Source organism: Lampetra fluviatilis, chromosome 7 (assembly GCF_964198595.1).
Source record: "Lampetra fluviatilis chromosome 7, kcLamFluv1.1, whole genome shotgun sequence".
Lineage (NCBI taxonomy): Eukaryota > Metazoa > Chordata > Hyperoartia > Petromyzontiformes > Petromyzontidae > Lampetra > Lampetra fluviatilis.
This window is the reverse complement of record NC_136281.1, coordinates 6,786,440-6,812,597: the sequence shown is the minus strand read 5'-3', so window position 1 is coordinate 6,812,597 and position 26,158 is coordinate 6,786,440. Positions and strand designations below refer to the sequence as shown.

Here is a 26,158-nt window from a genome sequence, read left to right as displayed (position 1 = left end):
CAAGCATTTCACGTTTTTAGATTAGTAACCAAGTATGAATAGAAATGTGATAAGAAACTAGAATGTATATTGAACAGTGTCAAAACTGAACCCTGCACATATGTACGTAGAACTTCTTTCGCACAGTCCGTAACCAACCGTGCTAAATCGGAGGTGCGGGGGTGGAGGGCCACAAACTAAACACAAAAAGGTACTGAGAGCGCTGCCCCCGATGCTTCTGCATGGCCAGCTTTCCCAGCGTAGAGCCCGACCTGTGCATTCCAAAGCCAGAGCTCGAAGCAGTCGTCAGGGCCACACACGATGATGTGCACATCGTCGGGGCTCCACGCCAGATAGGACGCGCCGTAGGCATGTCCCTCCAGCGTACGCACCTGCTTCAGCTGGAAGCTCTCCTGCCGGCACACACACGTGACCAAGGGGCATGTGAGACGAGCACTGGCATAACTATATACACCTGATGACGATTGCTTGTGTTGCAATCGAAACGTCGTGATTAAATTTATTTAATATTTTATACCTACGTGACTTTACCGAAAGAACCAAAGAGTATGGATCCTTGCAGTCACGAAAGACTTAGAATCTAGAAAACAAATCATTTACAGCCATTTTCTCCAAGTACTTAAATCAAGGCCTCCACCTGCCTTTAGTAGGGCAGGGGAATTAGTTTACCTTAACGACAGGCCAGGACTGGTTCCACTATCTCACCACTGATGTTAGCCATGGACGGGAATCAAACTAGGGTTGCGGGGTTCATGGTTCAGTGCATTAGCCACCACTCCACACACACCACCGTAAAAAAAAAAATTGAACACAGACCATAATGTAAAAATGCCTACGGTCACATGTGGGGCCCACAAATGTGACCAGCCGACGACATACGGTTGTGTCTGCGTGCTTTTTTTATTTGTGTATTCGTATTTTTCTCACCTGGTCCACCTGCCATATAATAACAGTGGAGTCCTTGGAGCCGGTGGCCAGCTTGGTGCCATCGTTGGAAAACTTACAGTACCACACCTCATTGCAGTGCTCCGTGAGCACCTGGCGTGTGTTGCATGGAAACTGCTTCCTGCAAAGCACACATGTGGGTAAGCGAGCATATTGTGTGCAGAGTGTATGTAGTATCTGATGTCATAGCAAGCGCAGCTTCGGTTTGCAATTTATTTTTGGGAAAGTATTTTAGTTCAGGTCAGACTTGTGAACATTGTTGAGCCGGCTGTGGTAACACACGCCTGTAATCCAGCATTTCGGCGATAAGCAATTTGATGCATCACAAATATTTTTGAATCTCCCAAAGCTGCTGGAATGCAAGGTGATGAAGAGGAGCCAATATGGAAACATTGGTTCTCATTCAACATTTTCCCATTGTATGCTGCGTTTTCTCTGAGTACTCAAGTTTCTTCCCACTCATTAAAAATAAATTGGGCCAAACTCTTCAGGAGGTTCCTGTTTTGAGGAGTCTTAACACTCAGTGCCCAAGATAAATGGAATAACTTTTTTTTTTTGCCTCCGAAACGTCGTGATTTTCATTGTTTTATTTTATTATTTTTTATTTCATTTTTTACCTACGTGACTTTACCGAAAGAACTAAGAGTAGGAATAACTTTTATGCTTTCAAGTGAACGTATTCATATTTAGTACATGCACACACCTAACTGAACATAAAACAGAGTACATCTTACGATGTGTTGCATTTCACAAAGAGGATGCATTGTAGAGTTTATAATTAGTGGTAGCGATAAGTGGAATGTTTTCTTTGAGCAGCGTTACGCAGGCTCTATCAGGACGTGCATCCGTACTTGCTGCACATGTGATCGATGAGCAGCGACACAGAGTCGAGGCTGGGATCTAGCCGCGTGTTGTGATATAGGCAGCGGTCCTGCTGCAGCTCCACAGCCTGGTGCAGCAGCGTGTGCAGGCGGCGTGGTGGCAGCATCACCGAAGGAGGCAAGTATGCTGTACCACACACACACACACGAGCACAAACCAACACACCAGCACCGCTGACGCCACTACTGTTTATCACGAGCATTTGGTACACGGCTATTGCCATTTTACTTGGGTGCGCAAGCCACTCACCCATGCGTACGTTAATGTCAGTCCATATTAAACGAAAAAGAGTCACAAAAACGTAAGCTATGAAATGTCAATGGATATCGCATTGAACATTGCGTGAAAAGTTATTTTGTTAATTTAAATGGTGGAAACTTTCTAATAAATGTAATGTGAAAGTAATGTATCAATACTCGGCAAGCTTTGATCTTTAAAAAGAAAATCAACTCAACACTACCCCGGTACAGACCACCAATCACCAAACAGGTGGGGGGAGGGGGGAGGCAAAAATTCCACAAGAAAAAGCCCGAGATCGGCACGGCAGGGCTTAGTGAAGAGGGTTGGCTTGAGCTCACTGCCCCACCCAGATGGGCAGCCTCTAGCGGAGAAGTGAAAGTTTATATGGGGGGGGGGGGGGACTGTCAGGGGGAAGATAAATAACATGAAAGGGTAGAAGTGGGATGGGAAAGCGGGGGGGGGGTAAAAAGGGAAAGGCATGTAATAAAAAGCCACACGTAAAATAATTTACGTGCTAGATGTGAGCTTGTGAACTCTCTGAACAATAATCTATACCCGCCAGTTCCCGGAAGAGGGGCACAACCCCCCAAGGACACCCCTGCGGAACTCAAATTAGGCTCCGTAAAAATGGGGACCATCTGGCTTCGAACTCCCGTTCTCTGTCTTTAAGCTTGCGGCTTAAGTGTTCAATGCCTGCGTGGGCAAGGAGGGTGTTATGCCACTGCTTCCACGATGGGGGTTCATGATCTTTCCAATTGGTCAAAATTACCTTCCTGGCCGTGATATTGAAGGTTTGTAATAAAACATATTCATGTTTCGACAGAGCGACAGGTTTCAGGTCCCACAGAGTAGTTTCGACTGAATGGGAGAGATTGGTGCTGCAGATCTTATTTAAAAAAAGTCCATGTCCCGGTAAAATGTAACTATGTCTGGGCAAAGCCAGAAGGCGTGGAAGTACGATTGAACCGTGTCCGGAGGAGATCTGGGACAATCTGGGGAAACTGTCCATGAATGTTGCCCTTCTCTTGTTGGTCATGTAGGTACCGTGCATGAATTTAAACTGGATAAGCCTCAGTGTTAATGATCTCGGGCCAAATTGAGGAGCCTGCCAGATTTGGGTCCATTTGTTTTGAGGGTATCGTAGGGTAAGAGACTACTCCGAAGTTTGCTAGTAATAGGTCTGGTGTGAGGACTCTCGCTGTCCCTCAGACGATAAGCCTCTGCTAGTCAATATTTAGCATATGGTATTTATAACCAACTGCTGTACAGTACTCAGCATGTATCCCAAGCAGCAATAGATAGCTTAGTCAATCATGGCTAAAGACCTTTGTATGATGACGAGGGTATGATGCACATGCAGGGAGACATGTCTGCACGGTTGATGAGAGCTAATCTTAAGTGCAATTTACCAAAATCACATCGTTTTAAGGACACTTTTGTGTCATTAATAAGCATTAGTGGTGGTCTGCAGACAAATTAACATGTCCATTTTCATTCCCTCAAGGTCACTGCTGTTATGGTCCTGAGAAAACGCTTGAGCTGGAGTCAAACACACATGCTTGCACTTAGTGAGTGTCAACCACAATGCATCCTATGCTTTGATTTGACATCATTGAGCATTCATCTCTTCCTCAAAGTGGAAGACAGCATCTGGGAGAAATTCAGATCTTAAAATTTTCTTTCACGGGCCTTCCCACATTGCGTACGACAGCCGAACACCAAAAGGAATAATTTTCATGGAAATAGCGACACAAATATAACAAATGCATTAAGGTATGGGGCATAGATGTGCAGATTTCATGTAAATACCAGACCAATGGGATCCATAGGTTGCACTATACACATACTTGCTATATTTGGTTACAATGCATTGGCAGTGGTACAAAAGCAAAAATAATAAAAACCCAACATGTTTGCCAATGCTGTTAGCTGCGGCTTTTGATCATCGAAGGGTTTCTCTGTTACTCAGAGGCTACTAATAACTATTTATATGCCAGTTTTAAAATTGTTAATCAGGAAATATTAATTTTCATCAGGCAAAATGGTGTAAAGTGTAGTCTCCAAATTAGTATGCACTCCGTCTCTATTTATGTGCTATAAATGGCCACTGCCAAAACACCACCGATTATATATATTTTAAAGGTAATCCTAATAATTAACGTATTGAGTTTAGTATTCATATAAAGTTGTCTGGTGGTGTAGAATTACAATGTTTTAGAATGATTATATCACAAAATATGTCTTCATCCACAAATCCACCAATGCGTGAAGGCCTCCCACCCCCTCAACGCTGTTGTGGTCATACATAAATATCCTTGTGCACCTGGAATTCGCAGTCTGGCACAGCTTGCTTCTGTTCCAACAAACATATCTGATGGCATTATTAGTTTTCTTCTATCTGGGCCAGTTCCCAATGTTGCTGAAATAACCTAAAAGCATCGCCTTGGCAATTCATCTCATTATTGATAATGCACATTTTCAGAAAAAATCTGATGAAAATGAAATTTCGTCATCACTCATTCGCCCCAGTATCTCAGATTTAAGTATACAGCATGTGTATTGCTAACTTAAAACTAAGGATATAAAAGTAGAATAATTTACATAGTTCTAAGATGAACAAACATTTGAGGAATTTCCAAAATTATAGCATTGTTTGGTGACTCATTGAATAAAGCAAAGGCATTTGTCAAGCGACTTAAAAATGCATTTACCATTATAACCAGCATGATACTGCTAGATGAGAGTTGTGGCAATGGTGTCACGTTCCTGAGTAATTGTACATAAGCTGTGCCAGGTGTGCCGTCAGCTGTGCTCACTCAACATTACTTTGCATTACAATGTGTGCTTATGAACACATTACAATTCTTGCATGCTATAGCCCAGTATATGAGATATGGAGGACATGGAGGTTAACACTATAAGAGGGCAATTTTCATATACGTGGTGCTATTTTTACAAGCAGTACAATGCGACAGTTTCGTCATTTGGAATGCCAGCATTACATTAACTGTGCAAATGTTTCAATTCATTGTAGTTATTCCTCAAGCGCTCCAGAAATTTTAAAAAATACATGTGCTTATGTATCCGTAAATGTTGCATGAATGCGCTCGGCCTACATTAAGCATGCGGTTGCCATGTTCTAGTGGCACTTAATCCGGAGGCGTTGCTCAGCAGGATGAGGTTGTGTGTGTGTCCCCCCTCGATCCCCCACCCCCTAACCTTGCTGGCCAAGTGGCATCCGTATGGTCTCTCTGGGCAACTTTGTACTGGGGTTGATGAATCGCTCTGGGATGTGAGCACGATGTTTACTGACCTGTCGGCAACACTGAAGCAATCACTCGATGGGCATCAGGGTTAAGTAGGCTCCGTCAGTGGATGTAGTGTAACTGTTCATTTACTGTAGAGCACCAATAACCAATCCTGGTTGTGTAAAAAACAATTACGGATGTAAATCTTTTTTATTAACCTGGACAATTTGTGTCGTAAGCAAGGGGCCTTGTTTTAGAATTTTGTACATCGTTTTTTAAGTGCACGATATGTCAGAAAAAATATGTTAACATATGAGATATTAGGTCACACATTTTCAATCCTCTTGAACTGTTAAGTTCAGTTGATTAGATCACCACCAATAAGGATTTTTTTAATTGAGGTATTATCATAGGCTATTCATACTGAAAATGTAGCTGTGCCACCACCAGGGCATCACATATGGTGCCTACCATCTCAGCAGTTCATAATTCATGAGCTGTGCAGCTCCAATAAACACATTTGAGAAAAGCTGGGTTCCGCATAATGAAAGTAATGAATACAAATTAGATCCATTACAGTTTGGAGTAGCATATAGAGTTGTTTTGTAGCATAACCATCAATTAGTCCTAAGATAAACACAGCTCTGTTTGATGAAGTCTATGCTTCCCGAAGATGTCCCCTGGCCATGCTCATTATGATGGGGACTCTGACTGTGCACACATCGCACATCGCCTCATGGGGATCTGTGCACAGCACCTTTCTGGGGCATTAAAGCATAAGTAGGCCATGTTTTAGCAGAAAAAAAATCAATATATTCTACCAACACCACATTGACAGGAAATAAATAACAGTAAACACATACAACTTATACCTTTGGAAATTCGTAAAAAAATGCAACCAGACATTGTGACTGCCGTAATCAATTTAAGCTACATGTGCAGCAATTGTTTGTACAAATATAGTTATTAACAGCCCCCTACTCTCAGACTTGGTAATGAAATGATACAGATCTAATAATCAAGTTAGATTCATTACAACCAATTACCCATATCAATTACTGTATCAATCTTCATAATTGCAAAATTAGTCTCTTTTCGTGGGCACTTGCTGTTTATGACACTAACCCGAAAGAAAATATTACAGTATTCCATGTTTTTTGTGCTTCTCTGGCAATGCGAGTTCAAAATTTAAACAGATAACTAAATGATGATAAACGTAAAACGTGTAATTATCTTATGGTCGGGCACATGGTCGATGAAAGGCTGTTCAACTCATAGGAAGATAGTCAACCAATGGTCCATTAATTGGATGTAAGCCCCTTGTATTTAAAGTGTTGCTAGCTATTGCCACACACGTCATACACCTTAATTTTGACTGCTTTACATTTCGTATTTCTTTTGGTGGCGAATCAGAGTTAAATATGTTAATGAAACAAATCGAAGGGCTACACTAAATAAGAAACAGATGCAGTATATTGTGAAACATAGCCATGCTAATTCACATATCAAAACATGAATGCAGATTAAATTAATTGCCAAGTCAAGTTCAAATGCTCCCAGATTTGCATTGCGTCACTCATTTGTATCGACCTCCATTCTACGTTACTATACAGCAAGGGGCATACAATTAACCATGTGTGACACACATGCACATGACACTACTGTACATGCACTGTGCAACATTGTCGGCACCGCTAGTGTTCAACGGCGTGCACAAATACAGCAATACCGTGGATGCGTTCCATGTTAAGGATTAAACAATGTTGCAATACGAAAGAAAAAAACATCTGCAAAAAAAATAAAAAAATGTATAACTAATTTCTGTGTAATAAATTAATAAACAGTGCTCACCTTAAAACCACAACATTTTCTTTCAGGGTTTTTTTTTACAGCGAGATAAAAGTGGGGAATAATAATACATCGAGTAACCTGTCATGTTGTAACACGGACATCGCCTATTAAGTTACCATACACATTTTGGGCTCCAGTTGCCTACATATTCTTGAGACTTCATTAAGTGGGAACGCACAAGCTGGCAGTTCCACATTCCAGGGAGGGCTCGTGTTGTTAGCAGTGTGCCTCATAGCTCCCAGCATGCGCAATAGCATTCCACAGATGTACGCAGACACACTGGTAGTCAAACACTCACACTCTGGTCGAAAGATTCACTGATTCCACAGTGGAGAAGGTGATTAACAACGGTGCCAAATGCACTGCTTTGCTTCACCGGACATCTTCCTAAAACTGCCCCATGCAGTTGCCAGGTGCCCTGTGTCAGTACCAATAACGAAGTTGAAATCAATGCCTGGCAGTATGGGACTCTCCCTCCTCAATAGTGAGCATGTGTTTGACATGCTGTCATGCTATATTTGGACAAAACACAACCTCCCAGGTTTAAATGTTAATCTGCGGCGCTAATTCTGTTCAGCATAAGAATACATGAATGTGAATTCATTGTGCAGCATGTCTAAAACGCCATATGCTGTTTTCATTAGACTTCAAACGTTGAATTAAGGAACAAAATTGCAATGGCACTTGTTTTACTTCACTGGCATAGGTGAAAGATAACTGTGTAAAATGAAGAATGGAAAAACTGAACGTTAACAACTCCTGTGGGTAAGTTTATTGACACTAAATGCCCCTGGAGACCGTAACTAATATGTGCAAGTCCTCTGCACCATGAAGTAGCAGTCACCCCAAACAGCACAATCTAAAGGGCACTGCTTTCTTTTTTAATTGAGAAATATAATGTTTTTATATACGAACATCTGTATGTAAATTCAAACTGTGTATTCGAATAATGATGAACTTTTACATGTTTACAATTCTTCTGGTATTAAGTCACACATACAAAGAACCTGCTTTGAGATACAAACCTCAGGATGTCCTTTGCGTGGAAGGGCACGCAGCGAGCCGCACATACGAGCTGGATTATGCAGAGGAGAGCTTTTTTTGTGCATGTCTGTGTGATGTTTGGTTTTGTAGTCAGATCACTATATAAAAGATGCAGGCACGATCTCCTGTGTTATTTATTCATAATTTTAAACGTTTAATTTACCATATAATTGGCTGATGAGCCTAGTCAGCATACACGGTCGATTAATGCAGCTTTAAAGCTCAGCTTCCTGGAGATAATTTGGTTGCTGTGGTGATCTTAAGATTTCTCTGACATTTAATCTCCTCGTTAAATAGACAAGGTTTGAATGTAAGTACGAATGTTTAGCAGCATAACACTCAACAATTCCTGATAGGAATACTGGAGAGTCTTGAAAATATATACCATTTAAATCCTCAACCAGGTAATGTCTAATACAGCCTCTGGCTGGGCTTGTGCTGCGGAAATGTATAATGTACAAGATGCGGGGGGGGGGGGTCCCATAGTGTCATGCGTGTGCACATGTGTGCAGCGCTTACTGTGAAGCTTGTCCAGTAATTTGGCACGGGAGAGAGGCCCCTTGCCCTCCCAGCCAGCCTTCTCTCGAAGGTCCTCTGGATTACTGCACATCAGGTACCTGGCACAGGGCAATATCACGGGCATAGAAAGCACAGATTAAAAAAAACAGATTTCACCACAGGCTCAACACAGAGTTTTACGGAGGAAGGCTTTCGCATTTCTCCTGCTTTCCTCCAACCACATCATGAAACTCTCTTCACCCAGTAATCTGTGATGTGGCCTCCTCACCCCTGTTCAACTCCAGGCTCAAGAACTTCCTTTTTTCCCCTATGCCTCATAATTGCCACTTTGCATAAAATAAATATGCCCGCTGATTCTCCACAGCATCTTAAGTTGCGGTCATATTTAGACGCAATATAAATTCACTTTGCATTGCAAAACACAGACAATGCTGTGGCAGGATGATACGTATTTCTATGAGCCAAAATAAATGTACTCATTTTAAGTGGCTTAAGAAACCTTCATTACTAGCGCCGTTGCAACTTGTTTTAAAAAGGATGACAACTTGTACAGAAACGAAACACTGACATCAAACACGATAGTGCAATTAGAGTGCAAGAATATACTGTATGTACTACACTTGCGCCTGAAAAATAATAGAGAATCTATGGATTACCCCTGTACAATGTTGATTTTTTTCAAATACAGTACATCAGTTAAAAATATACAAACCGTATGTGAACACATTGCATGGATTGTAGGTATTACATATACGATTTCCTCTTTTGTGACACGCAAAGAGAGTGACAGTGTATCACACATTGCATGAATGCCCATGTAAAATAGCTGAAGAACACTCAAGTTATATGCTTAACATCGCAGCATACACTGTAAAATACTGAAGGAATGCACAATTGAATGAGTCAATGCTGTACTAAAAAAATTACAATAACAACAACAACGCAAAAACACTTTATAACCCCAGCTGACTGTTCCGTAATGTGCTGTACAGTGAGCGTACCCGTCCACACAGGAAGGAAATGAATACCAAGCTAACACAACATGCCATGCATCAGACTCGCGCGCCTGTTCTACAAACGGCACACTGCAGCACATGTGAATACAGTGGAACAAAAACAACATAATGATATACAAGTGGTGCTCTACAATGCATTCAAACATGATAAAAACATCAACACTTACAGGCAGAACCATTGGTTGAGATAATTGGGTGTTTTAGGCTGGTATAGCACCTATTACAGATTAACGGTGAACCTTTCACTACGGTTGGGTACCATGAGAAGGACAGTGTCCTACTAAATGTAATATTGTAAGTGCTGTGTTGAAATTAAGGTCATCATCATCATCGACCATGACGAATCCACGGTTGGATGAAGGCCTCCCCATGTCACCATCCCAACAGTCTAGTGGATGTCACAATCCATCTCACTTCTGCATACGAGCCGATCTCATCGCTCCATCTCTAGTGGCAGTCATGCTCTTGGGTGTGGTTACTCATTTGGCTGCCACTCCGCTGTTAGTCTCAGTCCATCAGCCGTCAGCCTACTTAACTTGACAGTCAATACGGTAATCATCTTAACTTGTAACCCACGAAGTATTTGCTCACTCTCGAAGAGAGAAAGACTCGACGGCATGAGGAACCACAGACAAGCAAGAAGACAGCCATGTGGTGAGCCAGCGCCAACAATCGCCCAAGCTCTGCGGTCCTCTATATATGAAGGTGTTATCGGCCAATTAATGAGACTTTACATATGGCAGGAAACCGGAGCACCACGAGAAAAACCCACGTGCGCGAGGGAAACACGATCCCACATACGCGGACACGGGGGAATCCACATTTTTGCTGGACTACATTCTCCTCGATGCTCTCGGGAAGGGAGTTGAACAGCATTTGTGTGATCCACTAACCCTCGCCTCCACAGTGGTGGATGGCAGGCATAAGCTACCACCCTAGTATATGATGTCCAACTTGCATTTATTGCCTCATCCATGAGGTTCCAGAGGTCACACTTGAACAAGCAAACACTGCCCCTCCACGTCAGCAAAAAGGGAAAAGTTCCTGGAAATTATTAAATAACTGTGGATATCGAAGACGCTGCACGAATTGTTATAACATAATCGGCAGACTTATTGTACTAAATATTTAAACAGAAAATGAAATACCTTGTGAAATGATACATACTATCATTATTCGATTCACCAAGGGGAGATAAAACTGATTTGAAGAATTTTAAACGACACTCATGAACAATAACAGAACTAGTGGCAGAGTTGTTTACAAGTGGGATTGCACTGTGTGGAAGAAAGCATCGTGTCATCAAACCGTTCCAGCTTCCACTGCCATACGCACACTCCACCATGCGATCCTTTGCTCACAGTAGACTTTAACAAGAGACATGGGGTGGTCACATGACCGAGTAGCGGCATCCACTTCTTGTTGCAGAGGCTCATTGTTCTAATCCAGTGGCCACCCCGAATAACTACTGCGGGTGTAATGACGATAGTGATAACGCGCGCCGTTTGCTTCACTCTGGACGTTAAAGATCCACTAATGTTATTCGCAAGAGGAGGCCATTTTTGTGCTGTCAAGATCCAAATCTTAGCAAATTTGAAAATTACACCGCAAATTACTCAGTTGAAATTATGCAAGTCTTTGCATAGCGCGTGTTCACACAACACATTTTCACTAGAAATCATGGTTCTTCTATGAGGGAACACTCTTCACACGACGTGGAAAGCACCCGATATCACGCGGGGTTCTGAGCGGTCGACACCGAACTACTTTTCCTGAGCTGCTGGGCGGCGAAGCGGTATGATACAGTACGCGGAATGATATAGTAACGCGGCATAATTCGGTGTCCCACCACGGGATGACTACAGAATTATTTTACAGTCCAAATGTGCTTCAAGACAGTAATTACGTGCCTAAAGCGTTTTCTCTTAAACGCGACACCTTTTAGGAACGCATCTACCACGTAAAACGAGGAATTACTGTACCACAGCAATTATTGCAATCCGATTGGCAGACAAATGCCCCAGATCACTCTTGCAAATTACACAATTCTGGTCTCTTTTGTGTTCTCACCTGGTTAACCAAAAATTGACTAAACACGAAATGCAATGTGCACACAATGTATACAGAGATAAATAGTAATTAGTACAGTTGAATATTTTATTCTCCATTTGAGAGGATTACTGAAATTATTATACTGAACTGTATATCGTTCTGTGAAATTAATCTTTAAATGTAATTTTGTGCGGAGCACAGAACATTTCATGATAACTGATGATATTTAGTCCACATAAATTAATTGGTATACTAAAGACAAGTTATTTTAGCTGATCATGGTTTGGGTGTTACACAACTGTTTGACATAGGATGGTAACTTGTTTGGCGATTTTATAAAAAAAACTATATTATGCAATGTTATGGTCAAATGTAAAACATCTCCACAATTCATAGGCCAGTATATACAAATAATTTCCAATACAAGCACTGCGTGGTATATCATAAAACACGATTACATTATGTTTACCATATTACTACTTATTGATGTTGTCAAGTGTTGGTAGAGTGATTAACACGCTGCACAGCGGTATGAACCCATTTCAATTCCCAGACACGACTGACATCAGTGGCAAGTGACACCATAACAGGTCTTATTCTCCTCCACCAACCCGCACCGATAAGCATAGTGAAGTATGGTAAAACAAAAAACCGTGACTGATATGATATGGGGAAGCCTTCATTCATTGGTGGATTTGGAGTGGCTGGAATTTATTTTACATTAATATTCTCTGCAGTGTTTATTTCACAAATAGTGCAACTACTGGGAGAGCACATTTGCAAACAGGTGGCTGCTCAAGTGCCAATCACGTGGAATGTTTTGCACAAAAAAGACCCGACTACTGTAGGTAAAAACTGCACTTTGTCGAGCCTCAAATTAATTTAATTGTTAGCGCTTGTATGTCCATCCAATGAACACCTCCTCTGGTCATTGGATTCTGTTCAACTGTTTATTTTTCTCAAAACGTTAAACCACTTGGTTCATCGCAGGCACGATTTAACACTTACCACTTCAACCTCAAACATCAGCAAATCCCGTGTCAGTCCGTCAATAAGAACAGTAATCACCCATTTCATTATAGCCGGTGGCATGTGTCCAAACTGTTTCCAGCCCTGGGACACTGTGGCTAATTTGGACCTTTTTGAAGCATTCTGCTAGGGCCAATATAGATCACGGAATCTGACCATGACAGCAGCGCTCAACTCACAAGCACTCCCTGGCAAGGTACCTAATCTCCCATGCAGAGCCCTGTACAGCTATTTAAACCCTAGGGAGACTATAAGCCACGAGTTACAGGAAGCTCCGCAATGACATCATTAGTTTAAACAGCTTAAACACGATATACTGTACTCACAAACAAAAATAAGGTAACAGGCACCATATCCGTAAAAGCTTACCCTCATTTTGTCTTTGTGCAGAAATACCATTGCAGCGATGCTCATTTTAAAAATCCCCCCCCCACCCCAGCTATATGAAAGCAGAGAAATAGCTATGACTAAGGGCTATTTCCCAAAGCGCCATTGCTATACATATTCTATAATATTTTTTATTTTAAAGAAGTCTTATTGATAAATCTGTTGAGTTTGTTTTGTCAAGTCACGGAGATAGAAAATCATTATTTTCTATCTATTTACCGAAAGACCCAAAGAGTATAAATTGCTGCAGTCACGAAAGCTTCAAATCGAGATTTATTTTGTTGATTGTGCTTGCACACCACTGTCAACACAGCAGCACCACATAATTCGCTAAACAGTCTAGAGTTTGTTTCCAAGAATTTTCAATCGCGTGTCACTTCACTGGCAGCCTTTCGACAGTCGAACACAAACACACAATGAAATAATGATACAACGGATAGTTTTAAAAGTGAATACGAATCTTCAGTGGCGTAGGATGCTACAACCTTTGCGCGATATTTCACTTTGCACCCAGCAGCACCTCGCGTACCTTTTCGTGAGGATGAAGCAAACACAGTCTTCCAAGAAAGACCATCGACCAAGCCCAACGAGCAGTGACATCTTTCAGCAGACATTAGGCTTTTGGCAAGTATTTCAGTTTTTGACAAGTGAAGTTCAATCTGGCTGGCTATTAGCAAGCTCAAAAAGCTTTGTCTTGGCAGTTATGCTTTACGTGAGCCCTCGGCTACAAAGACTCCAAGTGCACCGTACTTGTATAATTCGTGCATGATAAAATGTGCATGTCAAGGCAAATGCTGTAAAAAAAACAACCCTGTATATTTACAGAATTTTAATAATGTGCATTACAGTTACATTGCATTCCAACGTGGCTTTCACTCTTGCGATTAAAGGCATTGTGGATGGATAGAAAAATGGAAGTGAAAGGATTAAAGAGACTAAGGGAGATAAAAAAATGCACCATGAAAGACTAAGCTAAATCTTGTTGATATTAAAACGAGAGTATTTCGATATCACAATTTTATTCAAGTATTATCCATTTTTTTTTAATAATGAACAAGTGCTTCAGAGAGAAGCTTCAGAGAGAAGCGCCACAGATTAAAACACATATATTGAGCCACTGATGGGTTTTTCCACATATTTTACAGGTGAATAAAAACCAGCCTGACTGGTGAATTCCCACAAAACAGATTCATTCTGAAAATCCATTAACCCTGTTCGAAGGATCAAATGAGAAGCCAATGGGATAAACGGATTGGTTCCTGTAACAGCAAAGATATACCGAGATTTAATTCAGAGAAGCATTGGGGTTCACATCCAAATGTGTTAAAGAAATGTTTTTCATGGATCGTCTGAATTTCAGTAATAACCTCAGACTTAACCTTCAAAAGGGGGCACCGAGTAGGCACGCAATTCCCTTAAGGTATGATTAGCATGAGTGCTGGCCGTTGCATCTGCCCCAGTGTCCCTCAGCACTGCTGAATCAGCCAAAGCAGCCCAGCTGTTTCCAATCCAAGCAAAGAGCAAAGGACACGCACATCTGTAATTTGAAGACCTACCATTCCGACATCCATCCCTATCCCACTTCTGTCCAGTGAATGAGACTTAACACCACTGCATAGGCCAATAGCTGTCCAGAACCTACACGAGGGTAGGGGTTATTTATGCGCTTTATGAATGCTGTAACTGCCCCCATACACAGTGACGTATACAAATCCCAGCGGGAATTTTCTTTCTTTCAGCCAAGCAGTTTAGTCTGCCACCTGGATTTTGTTAAACAATCAATATTATCTACCACGCTAAAAAAAGATAATTAAATGTACCAGGCTTGCTTGATAGGCAATGCTCTCACACCCACACGACATAACACCATGGTGAACCCAGTTGATAATTGTATTGCACACCATTGCATCTAAAATGATTGACTAATTGTTAATATTTTGTGGTAAAATGATATTTATTATTTTGTAAAGCATGGAGAACGTCAAATAATTCCTTACCCATAACAATGAATGTCCACATGCCTCTGTAGTGTTGCCTGTTAGTCAGTCGTAATCCCATAATATTAATCAGCATTCAGTTTGAAGGATGGAAATAATGACGTTAAACATCACATTTCTGATGCCACACTTTGGATTGCAGCCAGCTAATTTCACCAGTGAATTGAATTTAAATTGCACCCCATACAACATGTCATTGGCAGCTTAACAAATAAAATGCCTTTTATTACAAGATTAAATGTATATCAGTGCTATGTCAAATAAAATCACGTGATTAGATATTGTTTTTTAACCTGCAGTATCGCACACACAGGAACATCGACACTACATGCAATGTACCATCGACAGAGATAATTATTACAACGGTTTCTAATTCCCCTACAACTCTATATTTACAGTACCATGCTCGTGTCAGAAAGGCACATCACACGCTACAGTATTTTATTAATTGGGTTTAAAAATATTGACTTATGTATTCATTCAAAATAATGTGTCAGCCTCTCAGTAATTAACACACAATTTACATACAATGTCACAGTTAAATCTAACATGGAGGCTTTTGCGACTAATGTGACATCTTTATTTATTCGGCTGTGTCAGGTAGCGGAGGCTGTACACACATGCGATTGAACCCAAAATATAAATGTAGGTGTTAACTCAACGACTACATGCTTCTGCAAAGCCACATGGAAGCCATTTGCAGGATTTTTACAGTGCCGTCAGTGATAATTATTCACCTTTACAGAGGATGCTGGCCAGGAGGTCAAAGTGAAAATATACACCCCCTTACAATCAATCTAATCCTATCACGCTTAATAAAAATCGTCAGCATGTGCTATTAGTGAAAAAATTGTGGGTTTCTTTCACCAACACAAAACATGAAATGGGTGTGAAGTGTAAGATGGATGAGGGTGGGCCTGGTGTAAGAATCTGCTAAAATTAATGTGGCCTTAACATAAACCCAAAGTAATAAATATGGCTTGTGGCTTGCTTCCCAAGATGGGCCTCTGCCAAGAGATTAAACGAGAGTGTCCACCAATATCTGTGTATGCTTGGCCACATTAGGCTGATGGCTGGGTTACAAATTACACTGTCGACTGGCCACCTGGTCACTACTCACCAACAGCCTGCCTAACCCAGCCCCCCCAGTGCTGACAGCACGTAAGGGTGCTGTCGGCAAATGGCTTGTGATTTCCAAATAGGTTAAGGAGGCCATTCAAAAAAACAACAGTCAGCAGTGTTTAAAGCCATTCAACACACCAATGATTTACTACAATGCGATTGCTGTGCTTAATGGGGGAAGCGATGCATTTTCATTTTAAAAGCAACCACCTAAAACTTGTCTCGACCGTAAATAGCAATGATAGCAGAGTAATACAGCATTGTTTTTGGTCACTAAAAGGTTGTGCAAATGTTATGAGTATAATGTCAGGTATAAAATACTTTAAATAGCACTGCAAAGATGGAAGAATGTTTTTATATGCAGTAAAAATATAACAATGTATCAATAAAAATGTATTCATACGCTCAAGAGACACACGTGGAAATGTGAGTATGATATATAATTTAATTCTTTAGTCGTGTACATCGTACGTAAGTGATCCACATAAACCTGGAGTCACGGGAAGTGTTAAAACCCCCACAAGATTAAATAAACGGTTGCTGTATGGGACTCTGGCTATTTAATCCTGACAACTTATTAATTTCTGAGTGGGTTCAAATCAATCAGACGCTTATTTTGCAGTATTTAGGTAACCTTATGAAGCGGTGTAGCAGTCATCGAATAATAACTGCAATGAAAATGGTGAATTAGGTGATGTTCTACCTCCAGAGGTTGGAACTTCACGTCTGAATCAGCCACCACCACAGGAAGACGTTACCTGCTGTGAAAATCTACAACCTACGTGGGCAGCAATGCTGACAATAAAAAAGTACAATTCTGACAGTATTTGACAGAATAAAGTTTATAGCAGTTTGCCTATTATCTTCTACATTCTGTACATATGCGTATATCAAGTTCAACTTGGTACAAGTATATATTTTCAAGCAACTTTCAGAAGCTCCCTGTCAGAACAAAGAAGACTGCAACTTGCAAAGTTGGGCATTAAGTAGTGACACTACAAATTAAACTTACGATACGGCATAATTACAACCCCTTTTGGATTTATATCAAACTAATTGTAACCGCATCTCAGGATATTAAATTGATTTTGATGACGTTGAAGGGTTATGCAGAACTAATTATGACTGGCCAAGATTAGTTAGAGAATCAATTGAAATTGAGAAGAATTCAAATAATTTCAACCTCTGTGATAGCTATAGACTCAGCGCAGCTTGGAAGCATATTATTAAGTAATGCACAATACATATTACATTTCCTTACAGAGGAATCACATACTAATGAACTGATTACTAATCTATAATATAATTACAATACCCCCCCCCCCATCTCTGCCTCTGATCTCGAAACATGATGGGGTTCAATGATGACGTCATCCTGTACTATTTAAGACCGGAAGCAGGTGGATGGCTTCACTATTTTGGTAAATCCCCCTAAGGTGCTGGATGTAATTTCCAGCGAAACGTCGTACTCAAATTGTAAATGTTGTGGATCCACTCTTGAACACACCGGTGGGCTAAAATAGTTAACTATTTGTCTTTTTGTAAACGTCACACATTTTTTACTGATTGGCCGTGTCAGAGGTGGTGGTGGGTTGCGACACATTTAAATATAACGCGATCTAACCCAAAAACCTTTATTATGAATAATATTACTGGTCGTGAAAGCCTACGTGTTAAAAGGAGCGATGCAGTCAGTCGAATATGTGCTTGACGCCCGTCAAATGGAAAGTTACTCTTGTTACTTGCCCTCAGACTTTGTTCATGGTAGAGGACCCACGTGTTGCTCAACTTAGCCTGAAAGCCACTGGCAAGTGTGCGTTTGAGAGGGCAGTTGCGAATGTTGCGGCTGTTGTGATGGCCCAGTAGCGACCAAAACTTTATGTAAAAAATACGTTTAGCATTCCCTCCATGTAAGCACGAAGCTCACCACAGGGCAGAGGGGGCATGGCAATGTTAAACTGCTTTGACGGTAACGCTCACAAGGCAAAGCACACCTCAGATGCTAAGCAGCAAGCAAGCAACCCGTGACAAGAATGAGGCTTAAAAGCAAACCACATACCACCAGCAAGTCTTGGATTAAAGTGTTTTGAAATATTGATAATGGTTCATTAACACTTATTAAAATGAGAACTTCATTGCAGTTTTAAATTACAGCAATGTTAGCTTTTTTGTCTTTGAAATGTTAATAATTGTGAAGAGTAAAAAAAAATACTAAATTAGTAAACCGAACATCAATAACAAAGTTTTCACACAAGTTTAGGATGATAAGCATGTGAACTCTGCAACCAGGAAAAATGCAAAGGGCTCCTATTGCAGATGTATAATTCGAGCCCTGCCATTATTATTGGGAGGCCAATTTTAAATTAATGAGAAGCATTGCAGGAGTTCTTCTTATAGTGTCGCCCTTTACAGCCTAAAACAGCAATCCACAAAAAAGGTATTGATGGTGGGACACTACGCTGAGTTAAAGCTTAATTTAGAACATGTAATAGTTTGCCGAAGAGCTCGGGTCTGTAAAATATGGTTGACAGAATTAAAATGATCGTATTAATTTTATAGTATTAAAACACGTGATTATTGTGGTCATAATTTTGACAAGCTTTATGGGTGTTTTGCTTTTACATTGAGAATCTACAACGGATTTACAATCAATGGCAAAGTTAGACAGGACATGTCTAATTTCCAAAATAGCAAACTTGTACAAGAGAAGGTAAATGTCGTTGCTCCTTTGCTGTACCCTTTAATCTCAGTACATTGCAATACAGCAATCAGCAGTCAGACATTCACAAATGTGTGTCCCCTTATGATATTTGGTCAATTATGTTCGTTGAGTCTTGCTACATTATGTATTGCTGACTTGCAAAACCAAAGGTGGGAAAAATGCTTCAGCGTCATAACCTTTTGTCAACAGCAATGTATGTACTGCAACGCACTCGACGTTTAAAAATACTGCAGCCACAAACGCTCGCCAATTAATCTATATAAGAAACACATCATACATTTTTACGAATATAAATTCAAGCATCTGATTGCATTTCAAGATACTGTGCAAAAACGTGAAGCATGTCTTTCAGCAAAAGGTTGACTATGTACACATACAAAAACACACACCAAAGACCAGACAGGCAGACCATGCATGTAACAGAATATCAAATTATGCAGTTAAAATAATTTTGGGTGAATTCATGACTGATATTTTTGCTTAAAACACATTCAAACAGGGGAGGACGCCGAAATGGCTGAGATTGTAAAGCAGTCTGGAAATAAACTTCGGTCAGTCGAGAGTTCAGCAAACATCTGGTTGTCAACCTCTGCCTAGCCATCCCTTAGAGACCAGTAGGTTATGCATAAGACATGCGTGATTCATTGAGAGCATGGAGGCAGCAGCAATACGAGGCGACTCATTAGCAGGAGCGATGAGCGCACGTGGAGGCACTTGTTTTCAACGTTGATTTTTATGACCTTCTTACTGTTACACATTTTTTCTTTTAACAGCAAGTTAGGGAAATAAAGCCACAGCCCTTAAAAAATCACCAGAACATTAAAGAATATATATGCGCCACGAATGACGCCATGCATTTCACGGGAAACTATTTAGCCCACGTAAGGAAAGAGTTACGGGGCAGCTAAGTGACACACAGTGCTTCACCACGTCCGGTCCTCAAGCTCATCAGCTTGCTCAATAGCGTTCCATCAGCAGGGTCTCCAGCTGTATTAGCGCAATAGTGACAAGACGGGAGCCTCTCCCTGCTACTGTTCACGCGGCGATATTTATGAATCCAATAAACAGGAACCCCCACGTGTTGCATACGTTTAAACGGATGGGTGGCATGAGCTATACACATTTTTTACGTATATTATATGAATGAACAAACAATGGAATTCCAATATTGTGTTTCTAATAAAGGAACTTATTTAGTGCAATATACAGTGGGTGCTTAAATACAATTACAATAGATTTAAATACAATTTAGTTTGCAATGCAGTGATATATTGGAGCATATCAAACAATCGTTATTAGTAAAATATAGAGACAAACCAATCCTGACAAGCAAATGAGCCTGTAAAGCTGCAGAATAAATCCAGATATAATTAGATTATTAATAGGCATGTGCGATCTGCCAATACTAATTTAGAAAATACTTAGGAAACTAACTTTGACCACATGTGACTGGGAGCTGATTATCAACTCATTATACCACAGATACAAGACTCAATTTCAGGAAAGCCAAATGTGCAAGAAACGGACAGGACATTAATACACATGTTTATGTACTTGTGTATTGTAGTTCTCTGATGTGTTTTTGGGTTGGACATGCTGTTTGGCACAATTGTCTGATGTTTCAGTCTACATGTTGGGAGCTTCTTCAGGAACTGAATTCAGTTTGTGGAGAAGCTCATCATCAAATAAAGCAAAACAGTCAGGTTTGGCTTGGAAAAATCACCCACTGAGGGCCCATCTGTGTGAGAATGCATGAGCCATATACCACAAATGTTCATAAAAACTCTGCCTGCTGGACCTAGGGCTTAAACAAAAGGGGCAATAAAAAAAGATGAAATGTTAATTTCCTTTTATTCACTTATATAAAATCCTAACTAAAATACTGCATTTAAATTAAACAAGTATGGTTTGTAATTAATCACGTGTCAAACTGCTTGTTGTCTAATCACTACTCTACATGTCTTAATAATGTGACTGTTTATTGCTTGAGCAGTGGCAATGTGAGAAGAAAATTCGTTTGATGACAATGCCAGTTAAATAGTTTTAGGTTATTGCTTATATATTTATTTACATGTAAATAAGTAAAGCATATCAAATCTTCCAAAAAGATTTTGGTAGCAGCAGGCTTAAATAAAATGAGTCGGCAAGGTCTTGTCAACAAAAAGTGAGAGAGGCTTCAGCAAGAGGAGAGAGTTTAATGGTGCGGAAGAGTGTGTTGCCATCACAGCTGTTAGACAAGAGCTGTAATGAAAACAAAAACATCCTGAAGAGAAAATAAGTCTATAGATCTGTCAAAACATGATGTTGCCATGCATCAAGCCCAGTCAATAGCACACTCTGAAGCCTGTACAGGCAGTCCTCGGCTTACGAACGCCCGACTTACGAACACCTGTCCTAACGAACCAGCTTCCATGAAACATAAAAAAAAATCACATTGACTTAGAACACAAACTCGCAATTGCAAACTGAACCGTGGAACTATTTTGTTCAGAGGAGCGAGCCTACGCGAGATGTAATGAGTCAGCCTCACGCTGGGCCGGGAATGTGTCTGTGCGCACGGACGGTAGTTTCGTGGTTAGCGCGCTGCCGTATGAAAACAGCGACCTGAGTACCTGTTGTGGTGTGTAAAAATCACCACTGGGGAGACAATGGTGGCCGGACGTGTTCCTACCAACCCCCTCTTACCAGCCTTCATAAATGCTACTCGCTTACAGAACTTGCTCCTACAGCCTATTAAGGCTATACAGGGAGTCTTTCTCTTTGTGTGCACGTATCTTTGTCTTTAGGGATGTGAGCACTAGTGCAACGGTCAGCGCACTGTGCTACCAACCTGCCTACCAAAGTTCAATTCCCGCTCACGGCCAATACCAGTGACGATTATTTTAACTGGTCCTGGGCCTCCCCTAGGTCGACTCAGCGTCAAATGAGTACCTGGTGCAGTGTGTAAACATCGCCACTGGGGAGACAAAGGCGGCCGGGGCATTGCGCTGGCCACTCCACCCCCTAGCGTGTTGTGCCGACCTTTATAGGCGCTGCTCGCTAACAGCACTTGCCCCTACAGTCTGTGAAGGCTACACGGGGACATTGTTGTCGTGTGTGTGTCTGTGTGCGCTTTGTATGTGCGCGCATGCCCCGTGTGTGTGCAATTGTGGTGACTTATTTCCCCCCTTCCGATTACAAGCTAGCATCAGGACTCAAGGTAAGTGAAAATAAAGCTGTGTTTTTTTTCTATTTTTGTTACTTTATTTTGTTTACTATACAGTATTTCTTTACAGTGTTACATGCAAATGTTAAATATTTATTCTTACTTATGAGTTTAACAAGGTTTCCCTTTTTTGTTGAACCATAACACATTTCATAACACTGAAATTTAAATAGTGCATTATTGTTCCGACTTAAAAACGGATCCCAGGAACGAATTAGGTTTGTAACCTGAGGACTGTCCGTGTGCTGCTGTGTGCTTACCTTCACCAAACTCAAGCACTCTGCTGATTCACAAGGGCTTTCCATATAGCAGGTGTTGCTACCCACCAGATTGAAACGTTTGCGTGTGTAAGACCCATCCATCCGGGCAGGAGGATGTGAGATTCACTTGTGATCTGGCATTGGCATCGAATATCCAATGCTTTCACGAGTGTTCACTCAAAAACGGAACATTATCTTGTTTCAAATTCTGGTGAAAGATGCCACTGCAATAGGCAGCTGTCCTTCACATATTTTAAGGTAGTTTTATGATTAAAAGTGTAATGGAATTCCATCTCACTCATCACACTAAGCCGCAAAACCAAGTAATCCCACCAAATGTTGTACTTTACCAAGACCCACATGAGTGCACTATAATGCCAGTGTAATAGCACATGACCAATGTGAAATATTTATCATTCATAAAAAAAATATTTATTATACTGTGATTAAATAACCGAAAAATACAAGATACAACATTGAACATTTACAGCTCTTACTCGGCCTTAAATATGCATAACTGTATTGTTTGTGTTGACGTTAGGCTGACAAGATGCATTATGCAATTCATTTTATGCAATGCAGTTGCTTCACGCAATTGCTCAGTGTTATATCTTGGAAATTAACTTGCACACACATGTATAATTTACATATTCCATCAATCAAACTCAGCCCGAGTTTTTATGTGTGTTACATATAGCCTATAATTCCTTTGTAGAATTACAAGGGAGTAATTACATATTATTATGAAAGGAGTTTTGTGTACCGAAAGCTTTACTTTCTAGCAACATGGTATTGTCACGCTTTAATTTACCAGCATATTACACGCATACTGCACAAAACATAGTGAAACAATATAAATCATGTTTACTACTATAATATGACATAATGTACATGTTGGTGTACGGTGTGCATTATGTATTACACATTACGCATGCGTGTGTTTTTTTTGTACCGATTGCTATTACTTCACTGCTTTACATAATTTTGTTCATATTCTTTGGAACCAAAGAATTCTTTGGAACCAAAGAATATGAATTCCTGCAGTCACGAAAGTTTTCAATAAAAATAAAAATTTTGGTCCAACAAGCCGTAACAGTATTGTGTATTACGTATACCGGTTCTTTCGGTAAAAGTATGGATTCCGACAGTCACAAAAGCTTCAAATCAAGATTGATATGTATTCTTAATTACGTTGTCAATTTTCATAATATGAATTTGCTGTTCTGATGTACTGATTTTAGTCAAAGTCTAAAGATGATCATTCAATTTAAACCCCCCACCCCCAATCACATACAACAATAATATAAACAATCTAACAGTGGATTCACAAAGGGCTGTTACATGTACAATCAATATCCATCCCTCTTTGAAATACATTTTTATTTAATTTAATTTCTTTCGACGTGACTTTACCGAAAGAACCAAGGAGTAATTCCTGCAGTCACGAAGCTTCGAATCTAGTTCAATATCCATCCCATCATTTATCCACTGCTGGATGAGGTCCTCCCCACAACGTGTAGACATCAGGACACAGCACAGCAACAACAATTGATTTTTACACACAATTTTCTGCTGCCCACAAAATAACCCTGCAGTCTATAACATCTGTCGTGCATGTCACGAATCCAAGCACAAACCATGCTCAAACATTCCTAGTTTCGGAGACCTGATGGAATCGTTGCACATTACGATTAATTTGGTCATAGGCAACCATGGATAATGTGCTCAATAATGCATAGCATTATGCTATCATTATTTAGCACATTCAATTCATTATTTCATTGTCTTTGTGTATGACAGACCTGAAATGTAATTGCATAGTCCTGCAAAAAGAACAGAACACAAAGTTAGCCGCACAAGACAGCACGTGGATTTTTGTCTTATTCTGACAGTGGGTTGCAGGACGTACCCACTGAGCATGTGAATTCGCTCCGTGTTGTACTTGAGAGGGGTGAGGTCCTGGCGCAGCACCTGCAACGCCTCCAGCAGCTTGCCATCTTCCAGGTACTCCAGGTACTTCTGCTCCAAGAGGAGGAACTTCATGCGCTGCATGGCCACACACAGCAAAGATGATACTAAACAGTCGTATGTATGTCTGTACACGTGGTGTGCAGTCGCAAAACAGAATGGAAATTTCATTTTCCTACAATTTACATCTAACAATATGGATTGTGCTTGAAGCCACTCACTGAAAGGCTTATTATAGTACAATGAAAATGCATTTCACACTGCTCACACCAATTTAACCATGATACAGTTAATGACAGATATTGTAATGACAATAAACCAATATGACGAGTGACTGATACAAGGAGGTATAATGTGTGGCCAGAAATGCACGGTGTTCGTGGGTCACACAGCAGTCTTTACTGTATCATTACCCATTGATTTATTCATAACTCCAATGACTTCACACTAGCCTACCTTTCCCCTACTCTGTTTCTCTGTCTTCTCTAGGTATCTCTGTCTCAAGGCCCTCACTGTTTTCAAGTTCTTCCATCAACTAACTCCTACCTGTCCTCTGTTCCAGCAATCAAAATTCCCAGAAACCTCTAATCTATGGGTGGTTGCTCATTCTCTGCTGTGACTCCGACTGTCTGGAACTCATTACCTCTGGCTGTCTAATATGCCGACTTCCTTGCCATTATTGATTTTGGACTCAGGACCAACCCTTTTTTACTCTGAGTAGCCCACTACCACTTTTAAGTGCTTTCAATAGCACCTTAAAAGCAATCATCTGTAGTTTCCTACTCCTCTTTGTACAATGTCTGGACAAGCGGTAGCATGTAGTCACTCCACAAATGAACATTGCTAGGTGTTGTATTCAATAAAAACAAACTAGTGAAATAACGATATATTGTTGTCCTGTAAAATGCATTAATTTACTCTACACTTGTGTGTAGGCAAGAGACACTAATAGTGCATCTTGTTTTTTTGTGCTGTTTTACAATTCAAACATTGCATGTGTTTGAAAACTTAAATTAAAATACTGTATCATAAGCATTTATCATTAGGTGTGTAACAATGTCATCAATTAATATTGGTTCTTTAAGCTCACCACACACACACATAGAATCACGTGTTAGAATGCAGAAATTTATGGTTACATATGCTGTAACATATATATAAATGAATGCATTTTATGAGGATAAAAGTTAACTCGAGCATTTCAATTAATGCATATTAGCCTGCTATGACATATGAATCAAACATGGTCATTAACAATACAACTGAACTGAATCTGAAAAGCGCACAAAGTAGTATGGAGAGATGCATGCTTGGAATTACACCGAGACAAAAATAAAAGGAATACATGCATCAGAGAACCCATACGGAGATTAAAGACAAGCTTTCAAATTCTTAATGACATTAAGTGGACGTGGGCAGCACATATCGCCAGAAGGAATGACAGTCAAAACATAATAATTGAGTACTGTTGCTCGGTGGATTATATTACATTACAGCATCACGAGTGATAATGGATGGGGATGATATTCTTGGTCCTTTCGGTAAAGTTACGTGACGTTACCGAAAGAACCAAGAACATGAATCCCTGCAGTCACGAAAGCTTTAAATCAAGATTGGGGATGACTTCATTCAGTAGTGGATTGATCGTGGCTGCTGATAATGATCATGTGC

At 40.4% G+C, this 26,158-nt stretch overlaps 1 protein-coding gene across 1 annotated transcript in view; it reads right to left on the bottom strand.

The window, feature by feature from the left end:
• Positions 1-26,158, bottom strand: part of LOC144933499 (WD repeat-containing protein 26-like) — a 48,059-nt gene that overhangs the window by 6,840 nt on the left and 15,061 nt on the right. The window contains exons 4-8 of the mRNA XM_078858315.1: positions 24,429-24,565; positions 8,730-8,827; positions 1,797-1,953; positions 928-1,066; positions 252-392 (exon numbers count right to left, since the gene is read on the bottom strand). Coding sequence (XP_078714441.1) covers positions 252-392; positions 928-1,066; positions 1,797-1,953; positions 8,730-8,827; positions 24,429-24,565 — 672 coding nt within the window. The remainder of the gene's footprint in view (positions 1-251; positions 393-927; positions 1,067-1,796; positions 1,954-8,729; positions 8,828-24,428; positions 24,566-26,158) is intronic.